General features: G+C 43.9%; 1 protein-coding gene across 1 annotated transcript in view; it reads right to left on the minus strand.

Moving 5' to 3' along the window:
- The window catches only part of LOC126412952 (juvenile hormone esterase-like), a 97,325-nt gene extending 79,768 nt beyond the window's left edge, over positions 1-17,557 (minus strand). The window contains exons 1-3 of the mRNA XM_050082844.1: positions 17,474-17,557; positions 16,444-16,578; positions 4,451-4,736 (exon numbers count right to left, since the gene is read on the minus strand). Of these exons, the coding sequence (XP_049938801.1) occupies positions 4,451-4,736; positions 16,444-16,578; positions 17,474-17,557 (505 nt within the window). The remainder of the gene's footprint in view (positions 1-4,450; positions 4,737-16,443; positions 16,579-17,473) is intronic.
- Positions 17,558-25,737: the final 8,180 nt, after the last annotated feature.

Consider the following 25,737-nt stretch of genomic DNA (forward strand, 5'->3'; position numbering starts at 1 on the left):
TTTATCTAAACTGTTTAACGTCTACGTTTCACTTCCGTACATGGCTACAATCCAGACAAATACCTTCTGGAAACACTTCCGAACACTTAAATTTATATTTGATGTTAGCAAATTTCTCTTCTTTAGATATGCTTTTCTTGCCATTGCCAGTCTATATTTTATATCCTTTCTACTTCGGTCATGATCAGTTTTTTGATGCCCAAATAGCAAACCCCATCTACTACTTTAAGTGACTCGTTTACTAATCTGATTCCCTCAGCATTCGACTACATTCCATTATCCTTTTTTCACTTTTCTTGATGTTCATCTTATATCCTCTTTTTAAAACACTGTCTATTCTGTACAACCGCTCTTCCAAGTCCCTAGTTGCGTCAGACAGAATTACAATGTCGTCAGCAAACCTCAAAGTTTTTATTTCTTCTCCATGAAATTTAATTCGTACTCCACATTTTTCTTGGTTTCCTGTACAGCTTGCTCAATGTACAGATTGGATAACATTGGGGATAGGCGACGACTTCGTCTCACTCTTTTCACAACCACTGCGTCCATTTCATACCCCTCGACTCTTATTACTGCCGTCTGGTTTCTGTACAAGCTGTAAATAGCCTTTCACTCCCTGTATTTTACCCCTGCTAGCTTCAGAATTTGAAAAAGTGTATTCCAGTCAACATTGTCAAAAGCTTTCCCTAAGTCTACAAACGCTACAAATGTCTTTGCTTAATCTAACTTCTAAGGTAAGTCGTAGTCTCAGTACTGGTTCGCGTGTTCCTACATTTCCTCGAAATCCAAAGATCACCCCCGACGTCTGCTTCTATCAGTTTTTTCATTTTGCTGTTAAGAATTAGGGTTAGTATTTTGAAACCATGACTTACTTAAATGTTAGTGCGATAATTTTCACACCTGACAGCAGCTTCTTTCTTTTGGAATTGGAATTATCACATTCTTCTTGAAGTCTGAGGGTATTTCGTCTGTCTCGTACATCTTGCACACCTGATTGAAGAGTTTTGTCATGGCTGGCTCTCCCAAAGCTATCAGTAGTTCTGACGGAATGCCGTCTACTGTTGGGGCATTGTTTCGACTTAGATCTTTCAGAGCTTTGTGAAATTCTTCTCGTAGTGTCATATCTCCCATCTCATCTTCATCTACGTCCGCTTCCCTTTCTATAATATTGCTTTCAAGTTCATCTCCTTTGTATAAACTCTCTATACACCCCTTCCACCTTTCATCTTGCCCTTCTTTGCTTAGGGCTGGTTTACCATCTGAGGTCTTGATATACATACAGGTGCATCTCTTTTTCACAAAGGCCTCTTAAATTTTCCTGTAGGCGGTATCTATCTTTCCCCTAGTGAAATATGTTTGTAAATCCTCAAATTCGTCCTATAGCCACTCCTGCTTAGCAGTTTTGCACTTCTCGTCAATCTCATTTCCTGAACGTTTTTTTTTTCGCTTTCTCCTGCTTCAGATGCTGCATTTTTGTATTTTCTCCTTTCATCAGTTAAATTCAATATCTTTTGTCCTATACAAGTATTCCCATTGGGCCTTGCCTTTCTACCTATTTGATCCTCTTCTAACTTCACTATTTTATCTCCTAAAGCTATCCATTCGTCTTCTATTGTATTCCATTCCCCTGCTCTAGTCTACTGTTCCCTGATGCTCCCTCTCAAGCTCTCAACAACCTCTGATTCTTTCAACTTATCCAAGTCCCATCTCCTTAATTTCCTACCCTTTTCCAGTTTCTTCAGTTTTAATCTACAATACATAAGCAACAAATTTTGGTCAGGGTCTACATCTCTTGCTGGAAATGCCTTATGATTTAAAATCTGGTTCCTAAATCTCTGTCTAAGCATTACTTAATCAATCTAAAACCTTCTCTTGTCTCCAAATCTATTCCATTTATACAATCTTCTTTAGTTGTTGTGGTCTTCAGTCCAGAGACTGGTTTGATGCAGCTCTCCATGCTTCTCTATCCTGAGCAAGCTTCTTCATCTCCCAGAACCTACTGCAACCTACATCCTTCTGAATCTGTTTAGTGAATTCATCTCTTGGTCTCCCTCTACCATTTTTACCCTCCACGCTGCCCTCCAATACTAAATTGGTGATCCCTTGATGCCTCAGAATATTCCCTACCTTCCGATCCCTTCTTCTAGTCAAGTTGTGCCACAAATTTCTCTTCTCTCCAATTCTGTTCAATACCTCCTCATTAGTTATGTGATCTACCCATCTAATCTTCAGCATTCTTATGTAGCACCACATTTCGAAAGCTTCTATTCTCTTCTTCTCTAAACTATTTATCGTCCAAGTTTCACATCCATACATGGCTATACTCCATACAAATACTTTCAGAAACGACTTTCTGACACTTAAATCTGTACTCGATGTTAACAAATTTCTCTTCTTCAGAAATGCTTTCCTTTCCATCGCCGGTCTACATTTCATATCCTCTCTACTTCGACCATCATCAGTTATTTTGCTCCCCAAATAGCAAAATTCATTTACTACTTTAAGTGTCTCATTTCCTAATCTAATTCCCGCAGCATCACCCTATAGAATTCGACTACATTCCATTATCCTCGTTTTGCTTTTGTTGATGTTCGCCTTATATACTCCTTTCAAGACCCTGTCCATTCCGTTCAGCAGCTCTTCCAGGTCCTTTGCAATGTCATCGGCGAACCTCAAATTTTTTATTTCTTCTCTGTAGATTTTAATTCCTACTCCGAATTTTTCTTTTGTTTCCTTTACTGTTTGCTCAATATACAGATTGAATAACATTGGGGGTAGGCTACAACCCTGTCTCACTCCTTTCCCAACCACTGCTTTTTCAGAATTTGAAAGAGAATATTCAGTTAACATTGTCAAAAGCTTTCTCTAAGTCTAAAAATGCTATAAATGTAGGTTTGCCTTTCCTTAATCTATTTTCTAAGATAAGTCGTAGGGTCAGTATTGCCTCACGTGTTCCAACATTTCTATGGAATCCAAACTGATCTTCCCCGAGGTCGGCTTCTACCAGTTTTTCCATTCGTCTGTAAGGAATTCATGTTAGTATTTTGCAGCCGTGGCTTATTAAATTGATAGTTCGGTAATTTTCACATCTGTCAATACCTGCTTTCTTTGGGATTGGAATTATTATATTTTTCTTGAAGTCTGAGGGTATTTCGCCTGTGTCATACATCTTGCTCACTAGCTGGTCGAATTTTGCTAGTAGTAGTTCTAATGGAATGTTGTCTGCTCCTGGGGCCTTGTTTCCACTTAGGTCTTTCAGTGCTCTGTGAAATTCTTCATTCTTCACGCAGTATCATATCTCCCATTTCATCTTCATCTACGTCCCATTTCCATGAAATTAGCCTCAAGTACATTGCCCTTGTATAGACCCTCTATATACTCCTTCCGCCTTTCTGCTTCCCCTTCTTTGCTTAGAACCGGTTTTCCACATGAGCTCGTGATATTCATACAGTAGTTCTCTTTTCTCCAAAGGTCTCCTTAATTTTCCTGTAGGGTGTATCTATCATAGCCGTAATGATAAATGCCTCTACATCCTTATATTTGTCCTCTAGCCATCCCTGCTTAGCCATTTTGCACTTCCTGTCGATCTCATTTTTGAGATGTTTGTATTCCTTTTTGCCTGCTTTATTTACTGCATTTTTATATTTTCACCTTTCATCAGTTAAATTCAATATCTCCTCTGTTACCCAAGGATTTCTATTAGCCCTCGTCTTTTTACCTACTCGATCCTCTGCTACCTTCACTATTTCATCTCTCGAAGCTACCCATTCTTCTTCTACTGTATTTCTTTCCCCCATTCTTTTCAATCATTCTCTAATGCTCTCTCTGAAGCTCTCTACAACCTCTGGTTCTTTCAGTTCATCCAAGTCCCGCCTTCTCAAATTATCACCTTTGTGCAGATTCTTCACTTTTAGTCTACATTTCATAACCAATAGCTTGTGGTCAGAGTCCACATCTGCCCCTGGAAATATCTTACAATTTAAAACCTGGTTCCTGAAGCTCTGTCTTACCATTATATAATCTATCTGAGACCTTCTTCTATGATTATTAATCCAAGTATTAGCTATTATTAAACTATGCTTCCACTGCATCTACTGCAGTAATAGCCCTTGGGCGGCCCTCCATCTAATAGGGCTGCTAATGCATGGTTGTTTACATCTTTGGGTGGGTTTAGTGACTCCTCTGAACAGCCAAAGGGACTGTGTCTGTGATACAATATCCGCAGTCAACGTCTATCTTCAGGAGTTCTGGGAACAGGTGTGATGCAAAACTTTTTTTGATGTGTGTAGTGCGCTTGGATCTATATCGGCATGGGACTATTCCACGTTGCCTTAATTTCGCTAGCTGTTTGCCCTTGGTTCGAAAATCTAAATTTCTTTCAAATTTTCTCATCTAAGACCTCACGCTAAATGGAATCTCAAAAAAAGCGAAAATGATGTGATTTACTTACCAAGGGCTCCGAGACGGTAGGCGATTGTGACTAGCACAACGCTCTTCTCCACGAAGCTGTGTGGAGTTGAACTCGAAGAACTGCCACCCTTGAAGGCTCCACCGTGGATGTAGACCATGACGGGGTAAGGACCACTCTCTGCAGCCGGCGCGTAGACGTTGAGGTAGAGACAGTCTTCGGAGCCGGTAGTGATAGGTATCAGGCCGAAAAAGAGGGGCTGAGCGCAAGCATCCGCGAAGGACAGCGCGTCTCGAACCTCGGACCAGGATGCTGCCGGCTGTGGGGCCTGGGAACGCCAACAGACGCTCAAGTGGCTTGCGTATTACCAGTCGCCCCAACCACACATGCTCACGGATCATTGTACGATTTATTTTTGGAAACGAAACATTTAAAATGAGATGACAAATCTTATCGAATATCTTAGATATCGTGTCGGACCTCCTATTGTCTGGCGTAGTGCAGCCTCTCAACTTGGCATGGACTAAAAATGTCGTTGGAAGTCCCCTGCAGAAATACGGAGCCATACTACTCCTATAGCCGTCCATAATTGCGAAAGTGTTGCTAGTGCTGGATTTTGTGCGCGAACTGATCTCTCGATTATGTCTCATAAATGTTCAATGAGATTCGTGTTGGCCGAATCATTCGTTCGAATTGTCCAGAAAGATCTGCAAATCAATCGCGAACAACTGTGGCCCAGTGACATGGCAGACTGTCATCCAAAAAATTCCATCGTGTTTTGGAAACATGATGTCCTTAAGTGGCTACATAATTATTTCCACTCAATGATCGGTTCACTTGGGCCAGATGACCCAGTCCATTCCATTTAAACATAGCCCACACCGCTATGCCTGATTGTTACTTGGGTCCATGACTTCGTGGGGGTCTGCGCCATACTCGAAACCTACCGTCAGCCCTTACCAACTGAAATCGGAACTCATATGGCCAGCCCACGGTTTTCTAGTCGTCTGGTGCCCAGCCGATGTGGTCACGAGCCCAGGACAGGCGCTGCAGGCGATGCCGTAATGTTAGCAAAGACACTTGCGGTGGTCGTCATAGCCCATTGGCGCCAAATTTCGCCGCACTATCCTAACGGATACGTTTGTCGTATGTACTACATTGATTTCTGTAGTTATTTCACGCAGTGTTGCTTTTCTATTATCACTGGCAACTCTACGCAAATGTTCTTGCTTTCGATCGTTAAGTGAAGGTCACCGGGCACTGTGTTGTCCGCGGTGAGAGGTAATGCCTGAAATGCAATATTATCGGCACACTCTTGACACTGTGGACTGAATTTTCTAACGACTTCCGAAATGGACTGTCCCATGTGTTTAGCCCCAGCTACCATTCCGCATTCAGAGTCTGTTATTTCCCGTCGTGCGGCCATAATAACATTGCAGACCTTTTCACGTGAATCACCTGAGTACAAATGAGACCTCCGCCAACACACTGCCCTTTTACACCTTGTGTACGCGACACTTCAGCCACCTGTGTATGTGCATATCGCTACCCAATGACTTTTGTCACCCCAATGTACTTTGGATCAGCTGGATATGGCATATCTGAAGAAACTTGTTTCTCCTGCATCCAGTTAATGCCATAATCAAGCGATGAGGCGATGTTATACGGCTTCAGACTGATGTCTCCTGTGGGTGACTAATATTGGTCTGGTGTGCATATACAGGGTGAGTTTTCCACCGTATACAAACTCTAGCGATTGATCGATGGGAGGATAAGGAACAAAAAAGGCCTAATGAACTTATGTCCGGAAACGCATGGTTTCCATGCTAGAGACCATTTATTCAATCAGATATTGTGACGTTTGTTAACATCGAGTATAGATTTAAATGTCAGGAAGTAGTTTCTGAAAGTATTTGTATGGAGTGTAGCCATGTATGGAAGTGAAACGTGGACGATAAATAGTTTAGACAAGAAGAGAATAGAAGCTTTCGAAATGTGGTGCTGCAGAAGAATGTTCTAAGACATCGAGGGATCACGAATTTAGTATTGGAGGGCAGCGTGGAGGGTAAAAATCGTAGAGGGAGACCAAGAGATGAATACACTAAACAGATTCAGAAGGATGTAGGCTGCAGTAGGTACTGGGAGATGAAGAAGCTTGCACGGGATAGAGTAGCATGGAGAGCTGCATCAACAACAACAACATTGTGATGTTTAAAGCTTTACCGGCGTACTGATTGTTCCATAAAACCACGGGAGAACTGCCGGATGTCAGTAACGTCCTGCCACGATATTTCAGCACAGAGTCTTCTGGCCATCTTCAGGCGAGTGCCACTGTAGTATTACTGGCGAGTACGCATTGAGCTCTGGTATTTAAAGCCATACCGAGGTGACATTGCGCATGCGCTGCTCAGCGTGCGCCTTCATAACAACTCCTTGCGCTGCGCCTCGCGTCCTCCACGGTGAAAGCTTGGCGTAGCTCAAATGGCTCTGAGCACTATGGGACTCAACTGCTGAGGTCATTAGTCCCCTAGAACTTAGAACTAGTTAAACATAACTAACCGAAGGACATCACAAACATCCATGCCCGAGGCAGGATTCGAACCGGCGACCGTAGCGATCTTGCGGTTCCAGACTGCAGCGCCTTTAACCGCACGGCCACTTCGGCCGGCCTTGGCGTAGCGATATCAGGTTGATTTTCATCTTTATGCAGACAACTACGTCGACTGCGAAGTTTCTCTGTAACAGGATTCCAAGCAGAGTTTAGCTGATAACCGCTATCTCGATTGACCAGAGTCTCGTTGTCAGACAGTCTCATTTCCACAGATTCATTCATAATCGAGCTCCAAAAGTTTGATGTATGGGCCAAAATTTTTGTGTCGTTGTAATTCATGGAGTGGTCTGTGGAGATACAATGTTCGGCAGTTGCGGACTTGGTGGGTTGGAGAAGGCGAGTATGCCGTTGGTGTTCCACAATGCGTTCCTGCACAGTTCGTCTTGCTTGCCCTAGATATGATTTGGCGCATATATTGTTACAGAGACTGCGATCTAATGCGCGTTGTACCACGCAGCCACAGTTACAGTATGTGTTGAAAATGGTTTTCATGTGCCCTCAACGCATGTGCACGCGCTGTAGCATGTTGTGTCTCGCACGTTCGCATCTTCCAGGCTGCATCCAAAGAGTGTCAAAGGCAGCATGAATACGGTGCTCCAGTGTCTCCACATCTAGAATGGGCTCTGCATACACGATAATTTTGATATGGCCCCAAATCGCACGTGTTGAGATCCGATGAACGAGCAGGCTATGCAACTGAATCCACTCGTATGATCCATTAACCAGGTAAGATACGATTGAGATGTGTCCGGACGTTAGTGGCGAAGTGGGCTGTAACACCATCATGTATCAGTCACATCACGCTTCGAATCATCATTGGTACTTCTTGCAGAGGGGAGGCAAAGTCACCCGCAAGAAATACCGATAGTTACGGGCTGTTAGGCGCCGTGGAAGGAAAAACTGGTCCCAAAATACGGTCACCAATTATGTCGGCCCATACATTCCGGCTGCACTAATGCTGATGATTCGCTGCGACCATACCATGGGGAAATTTGGAAATTTGTGGTAAGGTCTTATGGGACCAAACTCCTGAGGTCATCGCTCCCTAAGCCTACACACTACTTAATCTAACTTAAACTAACTTACGCTATGGACAACACATACATCCGTGCCCGAGTAAGCTTTGAAAGGTAAACATACGCCAGAAAAAAAACACAATAAAATTACGTTAAAAAGAAATACTTCTCTAACTATGTTTTCCAATGAATATCTATCACAAATTAAAGAAAATCCTAGTTCGCATTTAACATTTAAGAGAAAGGAAATTTCGGTATCAACCACTGCCTTGTCATACCACAAATAATATTTCTGTATTGCTTGAAGCTAGTAAACTGAAAATTATTCTCGCATTACATAAGGAAGAAAAAAACACATCGCAATGGAGAATCGTATTTCCAATGCCCCCCGCTGTTCCGTCATCCGCGTATGTCTTCTCATAAGTACAACGTATCCACCGATTCTTATCTTCCGTTCATGCTTTCTTCGCATCTATAATTTAACTTCTCCTACCCTGGACGTTCCAGCTATACGGGGGCTTTTGAAACGCACTCCATAGGAAGTTAGAGAAATACTGTCGGCATTTCGGATTGTTCACGATCTTTAGATGTCGTTTCAGTAGAAAACTCCAGAAGTCCATTACATTCTTTGGGCCTGCTCTGAACAAATAGAGCACCGTCTGGCCTCGAAACCACGTTACTGCATTCGTTTTGGTGCATGGGTAGTAAGTCCCGTCCTGGAAGAATATAATCCCTCGTTCAATGTTGTTTTATCCCATTCGGAGAAAGAAAGATCATTCGTGTCGCCAAACGCCAGACTTCTGCCGAGGGGCCGCATATGAGGCGGTGTTCATCGTTGACCAGAGTCTGGCACACAGGGCACAATGGTGAATCGTTCATATGAATCGCATGGAGTCTGGATCGGGTGACATTTTTACCATTTACTGTTAGGCACCAAGTTTCACGTGTCGCTGTGTCTAAGGAAACGTGGTGTATCGATCGCCTTACTGCTTGCCAATTGATATGTGGATGCTTCCTCTCAATAGGATGGCTGTGTCGTCCGGTCGTTAGTATCCGATATATGTCACGCGCCGTTGCAGGTCTGGTTCCCTGCAGAGCTGCCTGAACGTAGCTGTACTCTATAAAAAAAGTGCGTATATGCTGGAGTGACTGGGAGATGTGCTGGACCGTCACTGGCGCCATTCGAGACACTGGTTCAAATGGCTCTGAGCACTATGGGACTTAACTTCTGTGGTCATCAGTCCCCTAGAACTTAGAACTACTGAAACCTAACTAACCTAAGGACATCACACACATCCATGCCCGAGGCAGGATTCGAACCTGCGACCGTAGCAGTCGCGCGGTTCCGGACTGAGCGCCTTAACCGCGAGACCACCGCGGCCGGCGAGACACTGGTGCTAGTTCATCTATTACGATTCCTGTCCGACAAGTCTGACGTCTACTCCACAGTTTTAACATTGTGCTGAAATATAGTGCCACCGCCCGATCACGAACATGCACAAGACCAAGTCCATCCTACTAAGAGGGAGGGTAAGAGCGTCGTATCTTACTTTAAACAGTAGACCTGCACTCACAAAGGAACCGAACACCGCCAGTAATCGTCGTGCTGTCGTCACCGGCATTGGGAGTACTTGAGCGAAATGCGGAATTTGTGACACCAGGAAGGTTCGACGTAGTCCACACTGCTTGTGATAGAGAAGCAGATGCCAATCATATCTTGTGGTTCAACTTTAATTTCTTCACTAATAAATCGTTCTATTTCAATTGCCTTCGGTCGTGCAAAGTCATTATTTAAGCTGATCTTGATAGTAGATTGCCGATACGAATGAGCCATTCTAGTTAGAAAGCGCAAGCACTAGCGAAGGCTAACACGAAATAAACAACCGAGTATGAGCTAAGCACCGCGGTGGGGACGTAAACAGACGTCCGCGCCGCACGATTGCGGAAAGCAGACTGCCGCCCGTGGGTGCAGCGGGTCTCACTTTTACACAAGGCATAACACGATCTTCTCAAAACCATCAACATTCAAATGTGATTCCTAAAGGAGAAAGTCGCAGCTTCATCTTTACTCATACAGAAAATGCAGTTTCTAATTACTCTTGGTTTCATGCTAATCATATACATATTCAAGCAGTAGTACACTTCATTCCAATTTCTCTGCCCACGTCTGACTGACGCTTTGTTGGTGACCAGCTGTAAAGCTGAGTACTGATTCGTAGAGAGCACAGAGGTATGCTATATGAGTGGTAGAGCTAGCCTGTATTGTAGCCGCGCGGGATTAGCCTAGCGGTCTGAGGCGCTGCAGTCACGGACTGTGAGGCTGGTCCCGGCGGAGGTTCGAGTCCTCCCTCGGGCATGGGTGTGTGTGTTTGTCCTTAGCATAATATAGGTTAAGTAGTGTGTAAGCTTAGTACTGATGACCTTAGCAGTTAAGTCCCATACGATTTCACACACATTTGTAACATTTGTAGCCTGTATTGTTTTGAATTTAGCCTCACCAGTTCATGTAGTATTCTTTCTCCTTTGTCATTAGGCTTAAGTGTTCGTTGAAACTCAGTTCCTCATTTATGTGTACCAAAGGATAGCGTTAACATGTGCTTGTTAGACGTTTGTGTCCCCTATTTTAACTGAAGGATTTCTTTGGAGTGATTCTGTCAGTAATGTATATGTTTTTGTTGTTGTTTACTATCCCGAGTTTGTTTTGCGACACCGTTATGTATTATTTGTAGTATTGTACTGTTTTTATATTCTAAAAGGTCATTTGCGTGGGCGATAATTTCGTCTGATCTGTCATCCCCTTCTAGAAGTTGTAGGACTGGTTCGATTGTTATCCCAGAAGATGGGACCGCACATCGACCCTTGAACAGCCTTTGGTAATTCTTTTAATTACTTTACGGCTGTCCATCTGCCATTCGTCTACTCGGTCTTTACAGTAATATAGGAAACTGCTCTACAGGGACTACGGTACCTCCAGATATCTTAACCTTTGAAACATTGTGGGCCACCAAAGGTTATGGAATTTTCTTGGAATATCAATCATTATTGGCGTGGCGTATTTCTGTCTTGCAGTAATAACTACATGTAGAGCGTGGTTGACGGCATTGCCTATGGATTTGCCTGTTCTGGAGCGAAATTGTTGGCTCGTGCCCCTAAGAGCTCTGTGGGCTTGCAAATGCTTACACATTAGCTTTTCCTGAATATTTGCGAGGGTGTTTATTAACAATATACGATTGTATGTCTTAGGATCTGAAGGATCGCTGTCTACTGATTTCTTAATAATGACTGCTTTGGAGGTTTTCCATACTGTAGGTAACCTGGCCAGCATTAAGGCATAGTTCAGTAACTTTGTCAGGAAGGGGGTGATCAGTCTTTTTTTCAGTGTATCCGAATGGATACCATCTGGTCCAGGTTACCTTTTTTTTTTTTTTTTTTTTTTTTGGGGGCTCTGAGATTGCAAGCGTAACCTCTTCTTGCGCAAAAGGGCAGGTAACAGTGGCAGTGTTGTATGGTGTGTATAGGTCTTCTCTTAGAGTTGAGTTGCATGATATTATGTATCTGTATAGATGACGTCGTCAGGGAACAGTTTGTACAGCAGAAACACCGCTGTATTCCTACATCCCCACGTCACCGTGCCGTCATCCTGCCTTAGCGTTTCCAGAGCTAGTAGGGTTTTTATTTTCTGTGTCAGTATATTGTATGGTTCCTCCCAAAGTATTTTGCTCTGTTTGTGGAGTTATAAATCGTTCCCAGTGTTGTTTTCGAGTGTTGTACAGGATCTGTCTGCATAAGTCTTGTGCATGCCTATATGCCTCAAGTCTTACGCGTTTGTCTCTACCTGGTATTGCTGTTTGGTATAATTTTGTTTCGCTCTGGCATCTTATCTGAGTCTTGTGAGTTCGTTGATCCATAATATTGGTGATAGTTTTGTGTTCCTTGCCGTCGATATTGATGTGGTTTATGCCTGTTGTATTACGTGCTTTAGTTTGTGTGCTCTGTAATCGATCTCTCCATTGATGGTTTGTAGACCGTGTTGTCCGATAATTTCTGTTAATTTGTTCCAGTCTGCTTTGTGGAACAATAAGTGTAGTGGTGTGTGTTTTTGGTACTTCTGTTCTGAGTGTGTGTTAGTATGAATTTTCATAATATTGTGTTCACTACTGTTTATATTGTCGCGTACGGTCTAATTTGTTACGTAAGCCATTGCTGCAGTATTTGGTAGCGCAAAGCCGATATTACTGTTCGTAGCATCGTAGTCTGTGTTCATTACATGTAATTGTGTTCCTTGTATTAGGTGAGCAGTTATTCGTCCCCTGTCATCAAAATGGTTGGCTCTGAGCACTATGGGACTTAACATCTGAGGTCATCAGTCCCCTAGAACTTAGAACTACTTAAAGCTAACTAACCTAAGGACGTCATACACATCCAAGCCCGAGGCAGGATGCGAACCTGCGACCGTAGCGGTCGCGCGGTTCCAGACTGTAGCGTCTAGAACCGCTCGGCCACTCTGGCAGGCTCCCCTGTCATCCGTTCAGTCTGAGTTCCCGAGGGGAGACCTTGAATTAATATTAGCACTTATCACTAATTGTTTGCCCTTGGGATACACTGCTTGATCTCTGGTGTTATTTGCGTAAGGTTGTATTTGATGGCTGTACATGGATGCAATCGCCCATGGAACGTTCCCATAGGTTATCTCCGTGGTAACTAAAAGTTGGCTGCGTAACTGTCTTATCTTTTTACGTTATAAATTCTATTTAAAATTACTATAGCAATCTTACAATCATTGATGTCTGTTATTATGGTAAAATGTGTTGGTAGACATATTAGTTGCCCTTCTCTATAACAAGGCTCTTGTAAGCACGTGATTTCTGACTGCAGATCTTGTGCTGTTTTTGGCATTTTCGGGGTAACTGTAGTACTGTTTGTCTGCATTGCGTTGTAATACAGTGACCAAAAAAAACCGCATCACCAAAAAATAATTAATGTAGAGTATTGAAAATTCGGGAACACATTTGTCTATGTAGCGTGTTTAAGTGATTAACATTTCAAGAACACAAGTTAATGTAAGTGCGAGAGAACCGGTGTAACCGTCAGAATGCTGAATGCAAACGTGCAAGCATTGTGTTGTACAAGTGTCGGATGTCAGTTTATGGGATGGAGCTCCATGTCTGTTGTACTTGGTTGGCCAATACAGGGGCGGTTAATGCTGGTTGTGGATGACAGTAGTCGTCTGATGGTGTGCTCGATTGGAGACAGATCTGGTGATCGAGCAGGGCAAGGCAACTTGTCGACACTCTGTAGAGGATGTTGAATTACAACAGCGATATGTCAGCGAGAGTTATCCAGTTGGGAAACACCACCTGGAATGCTGTTCATTAATGGCAGCACAACAGGTCGAATCGCCAGACTGATGTAGAAATTTACAGTCAGGGTGCGTGGGACAACCACGAGAGAGCTCCTGCTGTCATTCTAAATCACACCCCAAACCATAACTCCAGGTGTAGGTCCAGTGTGTCTAGCACAAAGACAGGTTGGTTGCAGGACTTCAGCTGGTATCCTTCTAACCAATACACGGCCGTCACTGGCACCGAGGCAGGACCAGCTTTCATCAGGCTTCACCCTCCCCTCCAATGAGCTTTCACTTGACACCACTGAAGTTGCATATCGCAGTGGTTCGGTGTCAGTGGAATTCACTGTAATCATTTATTTGTCTGTACATCACATCTACCGATTTCCGTCCCATTCGAATGATTCTTTCGTGGTGCATCCTCTTTTTTGCCTTATAGTGTATATGATGATGACTGTGTTAAGAAGTACAAAACCGACTGAATGTGCAAAATGATGTGCTTCAAAGCAGAATGGTAATAACTATATGTCTATAGGAAACACTGCTTCAACTTCTTCTAAAATATATTACTCGTAATAAAAAAAAAAGACCATGGGAATCCTCAGACCTAAAAAAGATTCCATCATTTCATGAAGCCAGCGAGAGCAAGATGTTCCATAAGGGGAAATAAATGGTTTATACTGTTTTGTCCAGTATCCTCGAAAGCTTGATTATTGTGCAACAGTCAGAAGATAACTGTCCCTCATTCAGCAGAAACGAACAAGTAACAAGTCTTTCACACTTGGAAAAACTGAAGACTACCAGAAATAACTGGAACTCACCAGGAAAAAGGCTTTTGAAAATAAGATGTTAATTTATTGAGCAAAATCATTATTTTATAATTGTGTAATCAGGTACTATATGCAGGTAGAAAAAAAGCAATTTAATAAATACGACGGAAGCGTAAAATTTGTTACTACTTAATAGGCCGCACTATGTATTTATATAACCGTTTATTAAATCAAATGTAACAACGTACCTCACATTAAAGTTAGTTGTTACTCTGTCTGTAAAAAGTAACAACCTCAAATTACTGAAACACCAGGCAACTCAACGTAAAGAAAAACATTTTGACTTTGTTATGAGGATTCTACGTAATAATTCTACGTAATAACGTGTGCTGTACTGATATAGCTTCAAAAAATTTCTTGTACAACTATTTGAAACCGAACGTTCGTTTTAAAAATCAATAACTCAAACTTAACAAGTATTATTTGCAAGCTATTTGCAGCAGTTTAATTACAGCAAGCCCATGTAAACAGGGATCTGACTCTTATGTGTACCGAGCGAGGCGACGCATACTGAACTTGCTTTCGGGAGGAAGTAGATCCGACCATCCACATTTAGGCTTTCCGAGATTTCCCTAAATCACTCAAGGAAAATGCTGCCGCGATGGTACCTTTGAAAGGGCATAGCAGATTTCTTTCTCCATCCTTGGAACAATTCGAGCTTGTGCTCCATCTCTAATGACCTCGATATTGTCGGGAAGCTAAACCCTCATCTTCCTTCCTTTCTACTTTATGTGGTGAAAGCAGTTAACCTTCGCAAGCGCAACGGAAAACCAAGTCTTGAGTATCAGAAGGAAATGAATGATCGTGAGAATGGTTGTTTAGTCCCATGGAAACAGTAAGTGAAATATGGAGTGCATAATTTATGAAGATGCCCTATATGAAATCGCCCATGGCATGCAATTGTTTGTTCAGTTTGTATAATGTATAACAACTCTGAGCATTAATTAAGTATACAATCAATAACCTCTGAGTACAAAAAACCTTTTCCCTGAGAATTTGGTGAAAGTCGATCTCTGGCCATTGCTGGTTGTGTAGCTACATTTATCGGCAGTCATCTGTGTGGCTAATTATCTGAAAACGTTGAAGGTCACATAATAGGTGCTATTACTAGGAACATCGAGAATGTGCGAACTATTTGTGGCTAGTCGTACAGTTAAAACGGGACCGCGATCAAGGTATGTCCTGCTGACTGCAATCTTACATGAACACGTGGTTGAGGGGAAAACAAAGGACGTTTTGACTATACAATTATTGTTTGTTTTTAACCATCTATATTAGAAGAAAAATTTCTGTTGCAGAGTAAACAGATATGGGGTGAAGGTCGTTGATCAACATCGAAGTCCAAACTAAGTATCAAAATTTAGGTCACATTACAGAACAAATTAATAATGGTGTATGAAAAGTTTGACTTAGTTGTTACCGAATGTGAGGTAGGTTTAGTGTTTACTATGGACATGGATGCCAATAGAAGGCTTGGATATCCATATCCACGTGGGCACATGACTCAAAGTTCAACTGTGGCAGAAAGAAACACTCGCGAAAAAGCATTTGCTTGTACACTGCAACCAAAGAGTTTCCCGTGAGACATTTCACTTGTACATCTAGCTGATAGTCCAAGGAGCTCCGCAAAACAGTGCAAGAAACGAGGCGGAATGCGGACAAGTTGCATATTGCTTAAGCTCAGACTCTGTACAATTCATAGTTGTTCTCTTTCTAGAATAGGATCGTTGTAAGACAGTACAAGCCTCCGTGTATTTCATATGAGATTGAAACAGGTAACAAAAAGGACGGTTTAAATAATTAGCTAAATAAAGTGATGGAGAGTGCCTGTAACGTGTATTTATATGCCTAAGAACTGCTGCGGTCCAAAATCGAGAGTAAGTGTAAAGCTATTTAAATGTTTACTGCAGCTGTTTACTATCAAAAACAGTCTTGGTCACAGTTTATTTATTACGGTGATCGGTTTCGACCACTACTGTGGTCATCTTCAGACCAATGAGTAAGAACCTCCTTCTAGCGGTAAATCACTTGAGTAGTGATTTACCACCAGAAGCAGGTTCTTACTCATTGGACCACAGTAGTGGTCGAAACTGGCCACTGTAATAAATAAATTGTGATCAAGACTGTTTTACATAGTAATTATTTGTAACACATTGATCGCTGTTCACTCCCACAATGTATTTAAAAGTAATTTGCTTACTACAGCGGTTAGAACAATCATGTGTGGTACTCACACGGAATCGGAGATCTCCCAGAGGCGGTGTGGCGTACGGTATTCCCAGGAACTTGTTGTAGAGAACGCCGTTCAATGATGTGGCCACTACGCCCCTCAGAGCTCCGTCCTCTATATTCACAATTACGTCGTCTCCCTGCAACAGATTCTCCATTAACCATTGCGACAAACGGAAAATACTACACCTACAATTTACTCTGTCTGTCTGTCTGTCTGTCTCTCTCTCTCTCTCTCTCTCTCTTTCTCTTACACACACATGCGCCTACATGAGCACTAACTTCAGCAATAACTGCAATAAGATGCGATTCTGGATCAGATCCCTTAGGGCAGACAGGTCTTCATTAAGTGTGTGACTACAGGCGACACGTGAAGAGGTTTGAGGTTTAGTCCGACCTACTGGCGAACTGTCCAGTAAACGGTAACTATTCCCCAACAGAGTCAAATATTTAAGACATTAACTCATTTGTAAAGTAATCACATATTTGGGTTTACATGGGGGTGATCAGGAAACGACGTTACGAAACTGTATCAAACGCCTTCCGGAATCAAGGACTGTGGAAAAACGTTGTGGACAGTTGAACCATAATGACAATTCCTACTGTGGACAAGTCGTGAAATCGGAAAATTTTTACGTCCAAAACATAGACGAAACCGTCGATTAGCAATGCCTGATCTTAACAAAGAACGATTCGATAAAAGCTGCGGAATGTCGAGAAACAGGTTTATTATTGTTCTGTGGACTTAGAAAGCAAGAGCAAAGTAATTATCTTAGCTACTGCTCTGTCTTGTATAGATTCAATATTTACCGAGAAGTTAAACTGTATTCTCGGAGTCTTTCGCGGCGGCATGTCTGAATGAAATCCTGTCGGTTCTTAACCCGCGCCAATTCGAATAAAATTTTCGAGCTTTCATTGGCTGTCTCCGCCATCGAAACCTAGAGAATTTTATTCGAATTGTCTCGTTTCGAAAACCGAGAAGATTTTATTCATATTAAATTGCAGCTTTGCTTCCGGCGTCATTGATCAGCGTACCTCTTGAATGATGGGGTGACGAGGGACAGCCACAATCCGCGTGCCGAAGGCGGCAACGATCAGCAGAAGTGCGATGGAATACATGTTTATCTCTCCCCGGGCACGGCTTTACTGCCAATATATATATCCACAAATTACAGAGGAATTATTTGTTATCTGCTTTACGATAAAGCAAAGACAATCACTGACGTTCAAGTACCTTATATCCGGTTCCAAGAATACATTATCTCTGTTCTTGCAACATTACAGTCCGTGCCATATTTTTCAGCACTGGAGAACTCTCTATCTTAAGATATCGATAAAGTCATCGCCAGTATACCTGTATAATATCAAATTGTTGCAGAGTAAAAAGGTATTTTGCTGAAACTCCAACACCTGTAGCTGGTGCAAATGAGTAGGTACCAATCCATGTAGATGTCCTTCTATATCACACACATTATCGTCACAAATCGCTGAATCTATACATATTATAAAAATGGATGTACGTACACTATGTGATCAAAAGTATCCGGACACTCCCAAAAACATACGTTTTCATATTAAGTTCATTGTGCTGCCACCTATTGCCAGGTACTCCATGTCAGCGAACTCAGTAGTCATTAGACGTCGTGAGAGAGCAGAAGGGGCCGCTCCGTGGAACTCACGGACTTCGAACGTGGTCAGGTGATTGGGTGGCACTTGTGTCATACGTCTGCACGCAAGATTTCCACACTCCCAAGCATACCCAGGTCCACTGTTTCCGATGTGACAGTGAAGTGGAAACGTGAAGGGACACGTACAGCACAAAAGCGTACAGGCCGACCTCGTCTGTTGACTGACAGATACCGCCGACAGTTGAAGAGGGTCGTAATGAGTAATAGGCAGACATCTATCCACATCATCACAAAGGAATTCCAAACTGCATCAGAATCCACTGCAAGTACTATGACAGAGGCTGGAGGTAAGAAAACTTGGATTTCATGGTCGAGCAGCTGTTCATTTTTAAGCCACACATCACGCCGGTAAGTGCCAAACGACGCCTCGCTTCGTGTAAGGAGCGTAAACAGTGGACGACTGAACAGTGGAAAAACGATGTGTGGAGTGACGAATCACGGTACACAATGTGGCGATCCGATGGCAGGGTGTGGTATGGCGAATGCCCGGTGAACCTCATCTGCCAGCGTGTGTAGTGCCAAGAGCAAAATTCGGAGGCGGTGGCGTTATGGGGTGGCCGTGTTTTTCATGGAGGGGGCTCACACTCCTTGTTGTTCTGCGTGGCACTATCACAGCACAGGCCTGCATTGACGTTTTAAGCACCTTCTTGCTTCCCACTGTTGTAGAGCAATTCGGTGATGGCTATTACATCTTTCAACGCGATCGAGCACCTGTTCATAATGCACGGCCTGTGGCAGAGTGGTTACACGACAATAATATCCCTGTAATGGGCTGGCCTGCACAGAGTCCTGACCTAAATCCTATATAAACCCTCTGGATGTTTCGGAACGCCGACTTCGTGCCAGGCCTCACGGACCGACATCGATACCTCTCCTCAGTGCAGCATTCCGTGAAGAATGGGCTGCCATTCCCCAAGAAACCTTCCAGCACCACATTGAACGTATGCTGCGAGAGTGGAAGCTGTCATCAAGGCTAAGGGTGGGTAAACACCCATATTGAATTCCAGCATTACCGATGGAGGGCGCTGCGAACTTGTAAGTCATTTTGAGCCAGGTGTTCCGATACTTTTGATCACATAGTGTATATATTTATGTTCCACATTTCATCCAAAAGTACTGGGCCGATTCAACGAAACTTGGTACACGTAAAACTTACTGTCTGGAAACGCAGTGTAGTCCATGAACTGCGAGTATCCAGATTCCATTCATCCAGTATAAGAAACTGAGGGCACTTACTGCAGTAAATTTTGTATTGTGGGCATCCACAGCTGTAGAATTATACCATGATGAAACAGCTGCTTCATAAATAAAGATTTATCCTACAGTTGAAGCAATTATGGTCTTAAAACAAGCTTTACATATAATTTCACGTTTTTAACAATTTCTTCTCACTGACTGCCCCCACAAAATAGAAAGGAAAAAAGTTTCGGGCTTATTACATTTTCTCTGTTCACATAGTAAAACTGCCGCATGAAACATGGCGCTTTAATTCATTACTTATTTACTACCAACTGTACTGGCGACACAGACAGTATTCAGATGTACCACGGAATGTACTAGCAAAATTATACCATTGCACAAAACATAGATCAGGAGATACTACGTCAAAAAAACTAAGATGAGTGAAAACTTACTGCGCTTTGGATGACGTTTAAATTTATTAAACAATGGAGATGCCAGATAGGAATATCAACAATGTAGGAAAAAACATTGCTACTTACCGTAAAGAACTTGAAGTATCTTCTTTACAGTAAGTAGTATTCTGTCTTTTCCTACATTGTTTAAATTTATTACTCATTTGCTACTAACTCTATTCCCAGAAAGAATCCACATGTGACACGAATGTACCAACAAAATTATATCATTGTATGGAACTTAGTTCAGGAGATATGACGTCAAATACAGAGATGTATGAAAACCTTCCGCATCATGGATGACATTTTAATTTATTACCTCATTACGACTCACTCTATTAACAACACATTTCACGGACATTAGCCACATATACCATTCGTTGTACCTGCAAAATTATGTCATTGTCAGCACATAGTTCAGGTGATACGACGTTATACACACTGAGCAGCATAAAAGTAAAACTATAGGGCGAATTCCCTAGAGATACAGATGAAATGTGTGTACAAATATGTCTTAAATATGTTAAATACCTGTGTAATATATTTGACATGTGCATACACAGGCAACGCCAAGCTCATCCTAAACCCCTGGAAAGATCTGAAGCAAATTTGGTACACAAATTATCTACGACCTGAAAAGAAATACTCTGGGAGTAAGAACCACCAGCCTCCAAGTGGGGTAGTGGTGATAATCTGGAGAGAGAAAGGGGGCGAGGAGGAAATGGTCAGAGAGGAAAATGAGGAGATGGGCAGAGAGAAGGAGAGGGGGAGATGGACAGTGGTGGAGGAGGAAATGGACAGAGAAAGAGATGTACAGAGAGAGGGGAAATAGAGATACTCAGAGAAAAAAAGAGGAGGAAGTACACAGAGGGAGAGGGCAATGAACAGTGAGAGGGGGGAGGTTGGCTGCGAGAGGGGGGAAGAAAGAAATGGACAGAGAGAGGGAAAAGAGGAGTTGGACAGAGAGAGGGGGAGTAGGAGATGGACTTAGCGAGTGGGGAGGAGATGGACAGAGGGGGAACGAGCAGATGGACAAATGGGGAGGAGTAGATGGACAGAGAGCGGCAGGAGAAAGTGGACAGAATGGGGTGTAGGAGGAGATAGAAAGGAGAAGGAAGAGATGGACGGAGATAAGTTGGTTCAAATGGCTCTGAGCACTATGGGACTTAACATCTGAGGTCATCAGTCCCCTAGAACTTAGAACTACTTAAACCTAACTAACCTAAGGACATCACACAAATCCACGCCCGAGGCAGGATTCGAACCTGCGACCATAGCGGTTGCGCTGTTCCAGACTGAAGCGCCTAGACCCGCTCGGCCACTCCGGCCAGCGGACGAGAGAAGGAGAGGGGGAGATGGACAGAGGTGGAGGAAGAAATGGACAGAGAAAGAGAAGAGAAAGAGATGTACAGAGAGAGGGGAAATAGAAATGCTCAGAGAAAAAAAGAGGAGAAAGTACACAGAGGTAGAAGGCAATGACCAGTGAGAGGGGTGAGGTTGGCAGCAAGAGGGGGAAGGAAGAAATGGACAGAGAGGGAAAGGAGGAGTTGGACAGAGAGAGGGGGAGTAGGAGATGGACGTAGCGAGTGGGGAGGAGATGGACAGATGGAGAACGAGCAAATAGACAGATGGGGAGGAGTAAATGGACAGAGAGCAGCAGGAACAAGTGGACAGAATGGGGTGTAGGAGGAGATAGATAGGAGATGGAAGAGATGGATGGAGAGAGGTTGGTTCAAATGGCTCTGAGCGCTATGGGACTTAACATCTGAGGTCATCAGTCCCCTAGAAGTTAGAACTACTTAAACCTAACTAACCTAAGGACATCACACAAATCCATGCCCGAGGCAGGATTCGAGCCTGCGACCGTAGCGGTCGCGCGGTTCCAGACTGTAGCGTCTAGAACCGCTCGACCACTCCGGCCAGCGGCCGAGAGAAGGAGAAGGGGAGATGGACGGATGTGGAGGAAGAAATGGACACAGAAAGAGATGTACAGAGAGAGGGGAAATAGAAATGCTCAGAGAAAAGAAAGAGGAGAAAGTACACAGAGGGAGAAGGCAATGAACAGTGAGAGGGAGGAGGTTGACAGCGAGAGGGGGGAACGAAGAAATGGACGGAGAGGGAAAAGAGGAGTTGGACAGAGAGAGGGGGAGTAGGAGATGGACGTAGCGAGTGGGGAGGAGATGGACAGATGGAGAACGAGCAAATGGACAGATGGGAAGGAGTAAATCTACAGAGAGCGGCAGGAGCAAGTGAACAGAATGGGGTGTAGGAGGAGATAGATAGGAGAAGGAAGAGATGGCTCTGAGCACTTCGAGACTTAACATCTGAGGGCATCAGTCCCCTAGAAGTTAGAACTACTTAAATCTAACTAACCTAAGGACATCACACAAATCCATGCCTGAGGCAGGATTCGAGCCTGCGACCATAGCGGTCGCGCGGTTCCAGACTGTAGCGCCTAGAACCGCTCGGCCACTCCGGCCAGCGGCCGAGAGAAGGAGAGGGGGAGATGGACAGAGGTGGAGGAACAAATGGACAGAGAAAGAGATGTACAGAGAGAGGGGAAATAGAAATGCTCAGAGAAAAGAAAGAGGAGAAAGTACACAGAGGGAGAAGGCAATGATCAGTGAGAGGGGGGAGGTTGACAGCGTTAGGGGGAAAGGAAGAAATGGACAGAGAGGGAAAAGAGGAGTTGGACAGAGAGAGGGGGAGTAGGAGATGGGCGTAGTGAGTGGGGAGGAGATGGACAGATGGAGAACGAGCAAATGGACAGATGGGGAGGAGTAGATCTACAGAGAGCGGCAGGAGAAAGTGAACAGAATGGGGTGTAGGAGGAGATAGATAGGAGAAGGAAGAGATGACTCTGAGCACTATGAGACTTAACATCTGAGGTCATCAGTCCCCTAGAAGTTAGAACTACTTAAACCTAACTAACCTAAGGACATCACACAAATCCATGCCCGAGGCAGGATTCGAGCCTGCGACCGTAGCGGTCGCGCGATTCCAGACTGTAGCGCCTAGAACCGCTCGACCACTTCGGCCGGCGGCCGAGAGAAGGAGAGGGGGAGATGGACGGAGGTGGAGGAAAAAATGGACAGAGAAAGAGAAGAGAAAGAGATGTACAAAGAGAGGGGAAATAGAAATGCTCAGAGAAAAGAAAGAGGAGAAAGTACACTGAGGGAGAAGGCAATGAACAGTGAGAGGGCGGAGGTTGGCAGCGAGAGGGGGGAAGGAAGAAATGGACAGAGAGGGAAAAGAGGAGTTGGACAGAGAGAGGGAGAGTGGGAGATGGACATAGCGAGTGGGGAGGAGATGGACAGATGGAGAACGAGCAAATGGACAGATGGGGAGGAGTAGATGGACATAGAGCGGCAGGAGCAAGTGGACAGAATGGGGTGTAGGAGGAGATAGATAGGAGAATGAAGAGACGGACGGAGAGAGGGGAAGGAGGAGTCAGACAGAGAGTGGAGGGTAGGAGGGGACAGATGGAGAGAGGGCGAGGAGAAGACAGACTAATATGAGATTCAAATAAATGGAACCTGGGCAACGCCGGGTATTCAGCAAGCATTTTCATGATATTAGAATTTTTACCAACATCGAACGTAAATACTCTTACTTCCACACATTTAAAGTTCTTCGAGATACATTGTGTCATAGCGACACAATGCAGACTAACCTATAGGGTAGCAACGTTAAAACATGAAATGCAAATCATTTAGCTTTCTTGCAAAAAGCTGTCTGGACAGAGGTCACGTGTAGTGATTTGGAGCACTGATGAGCAGTGATGGACTGCAGTGACACCTTGATCAGAGAGGTACGCTTCGATTTTTGCCTCAGTCAGACCATCAAGCAGCCTAGTGTAAACAACATTGTGGGAAGAATTCAGCGCTCAATGGGCCTTGACACAAACAGGATAGCCGTTAATGAGCGAAGCTGCAAGCAGTTGTGCTTGAGAATCACATGTAGCCTCCAAAAAGAGAGCGCCATTTCGTAAACGAGAGCAAGATTTCACAGGGCCATCAACTGCATCGACACCTTTCTGAATAATAAACTGATTTACAATAGCAAAGGACTGACCGTCTTCAGTACGTGAAACCACAAGGAACCACGGTGGAGCTAGGATTGCCTTTGAATAGTTAGCCTCATTCCATTTACATTTGGTAAACGCTAACTTTGAAAAAGATGATTGGCTCATTGCGAGAAAATCCCCCATGACTGGCAGTGTCTCCGACGGCAAGCTCCTTCCAACTGGGAGACCCCTCAGGAGGGGACGTACCCGCCTTAGGTTATCGTTCACACCTCAGGTCACACCTCCCGAACGTCTGAAAGAGGGTAGGTAGCAGCTCAGGCAATTACCCCTCCCTGGGCCTGGCCTTTACCAGGGGGTACGTGCGAACCCTAACTGTCGACTGGGGCAGGGAATTACGCATTACCCAGTAACCTGTTATGCATCAGACGCCTGGGCAGGCTTTCAGGAGCGCACAGGAAGGAAGGAGAAAAAGAGGAATCTTAAACGCTGAAGGGAAGGATAGGAGAAGAGGGGCGAAAAAAAGGAGGAAGGAACGAGAGACAGTGGAGAGACTGATCTGATATCAGCGACTGAATGTGCAGAACACATTTCAAACATCTCCGACATGTTCCTCAAGGGAGAGGTAAAGGAACAACAAGAGGATAGATATGCGGCACGGAAGGGGAAAGATGCTGCAAAGGCGCAAGTCCCTTGGTATCCAAGCACGAACCCACCAAAGAACGGCGATCCTTCTGGGGAGGGGAGGGGGGGGGGGTGGTGGTGAGGAAAACAGCAGGCAAGTTGGGGAAGAAAGCCAGTATTGACTCTGCTGGAGGGTAGTCTTGTGCAAAATCGTAGCTTATCTAGGCACAAATGACACTTACTGTCCAGGTTCAGAGTTCATCCTCGGTTCCTATAGATGGTTGTCTGATTTGGTGAGAGAGCTAGCTTCCACTGCCGGGCGGAAGCAGAGCTATCGTTTTGCCACATAGTTCCCAGAAAAGATCGTGGTCGTCCCGTTTGGAGCAGAGTGGAAGGTCTAAAACAGGAGCTCAGACGGTTCTGTGACGGTATAGCATGTGATGCCAGGTGTTTGCGGGTTCTCATAGAATACTGTTGTTATGCAGTCCCTGATGGTAATATTTGTGGGTCACCCTTTTGAAATTTTTATTGTTGTTGTTTCTTTTTCCTGTTCCAACTAGACCTGAAGATATATGGATATGGTGTCTGTTCTTTCGGACATAACCGAAAGAACAGACACCATATCCATATAAGTATATAGTTCTGGCAATACCGGCCACGGCCTTCTTCTTCTGTGCAGATGCACACATATCACCCGAACTCTTACGGGACTTGGTAAGAATGTCTTCCACGAGTAATGAGTGTGTTGGATAGAGACACTACGAATGTAGTGTGTGGACATATAAGGTAAGAATGTGAGTCTGGCGGGAGGCATGCGCGAGATAGTCCCTGCAGTCGCACTAACCTGTGTTCTTGCCGGCACGGTAGCTCAGCGTGTTCTGTCAGAGCATTAGCTATCCTCTGTAATAAAAAAAAAAAAACTGATTGAACAGATCAACGATGAACCACAACGGGTGTCATCGGACGTCCGCCCCGAACAAAAAAAAAAAAAAAAAAAAAAAAAAGATGGATAGAGCGTCTGCCATGTAAGCAGGAGATCCCGGGTTCGAGTTCCGGTCGGGGCACATATTTTCACCTGTCCCCGTTGATATATATCAACGCCCGTCAGCAGCTAAAGGTATTAATATATAATTCTAATTTCGATTTAGACCTGAAGATGGTCTGCAGCGATGGTGGAAGCCGGTATTCCGTAGTAAAAGGAGTGGTCAAGACGGTGATTCTTGATTTATTATAACAACAGAGATCACTGTTTACTACGACATGGCGTCAAATATGAGACAACAATCTTCGTTCCTATTGCAGCTGCAGTCACAGCCAGGAGAATTTCAG

The sequence above is a fragment of the Schistocerca serialis genome, chromosome 7, assembly GCF_023864345.2.
Source record: "Schistocerca serialis cubense isolate TAMUIC-IGC-003099 chromosome 7, iqSchSeri2.2, whole genome shotgun sequence".
NCBI classification, from domain to species: domain Eukaryota; kingdom Metazoa; phylum Arthropoda; class Insecta; order Orthoptera; family Acrididae; genus Schistocerca; species Schistocerca serialis.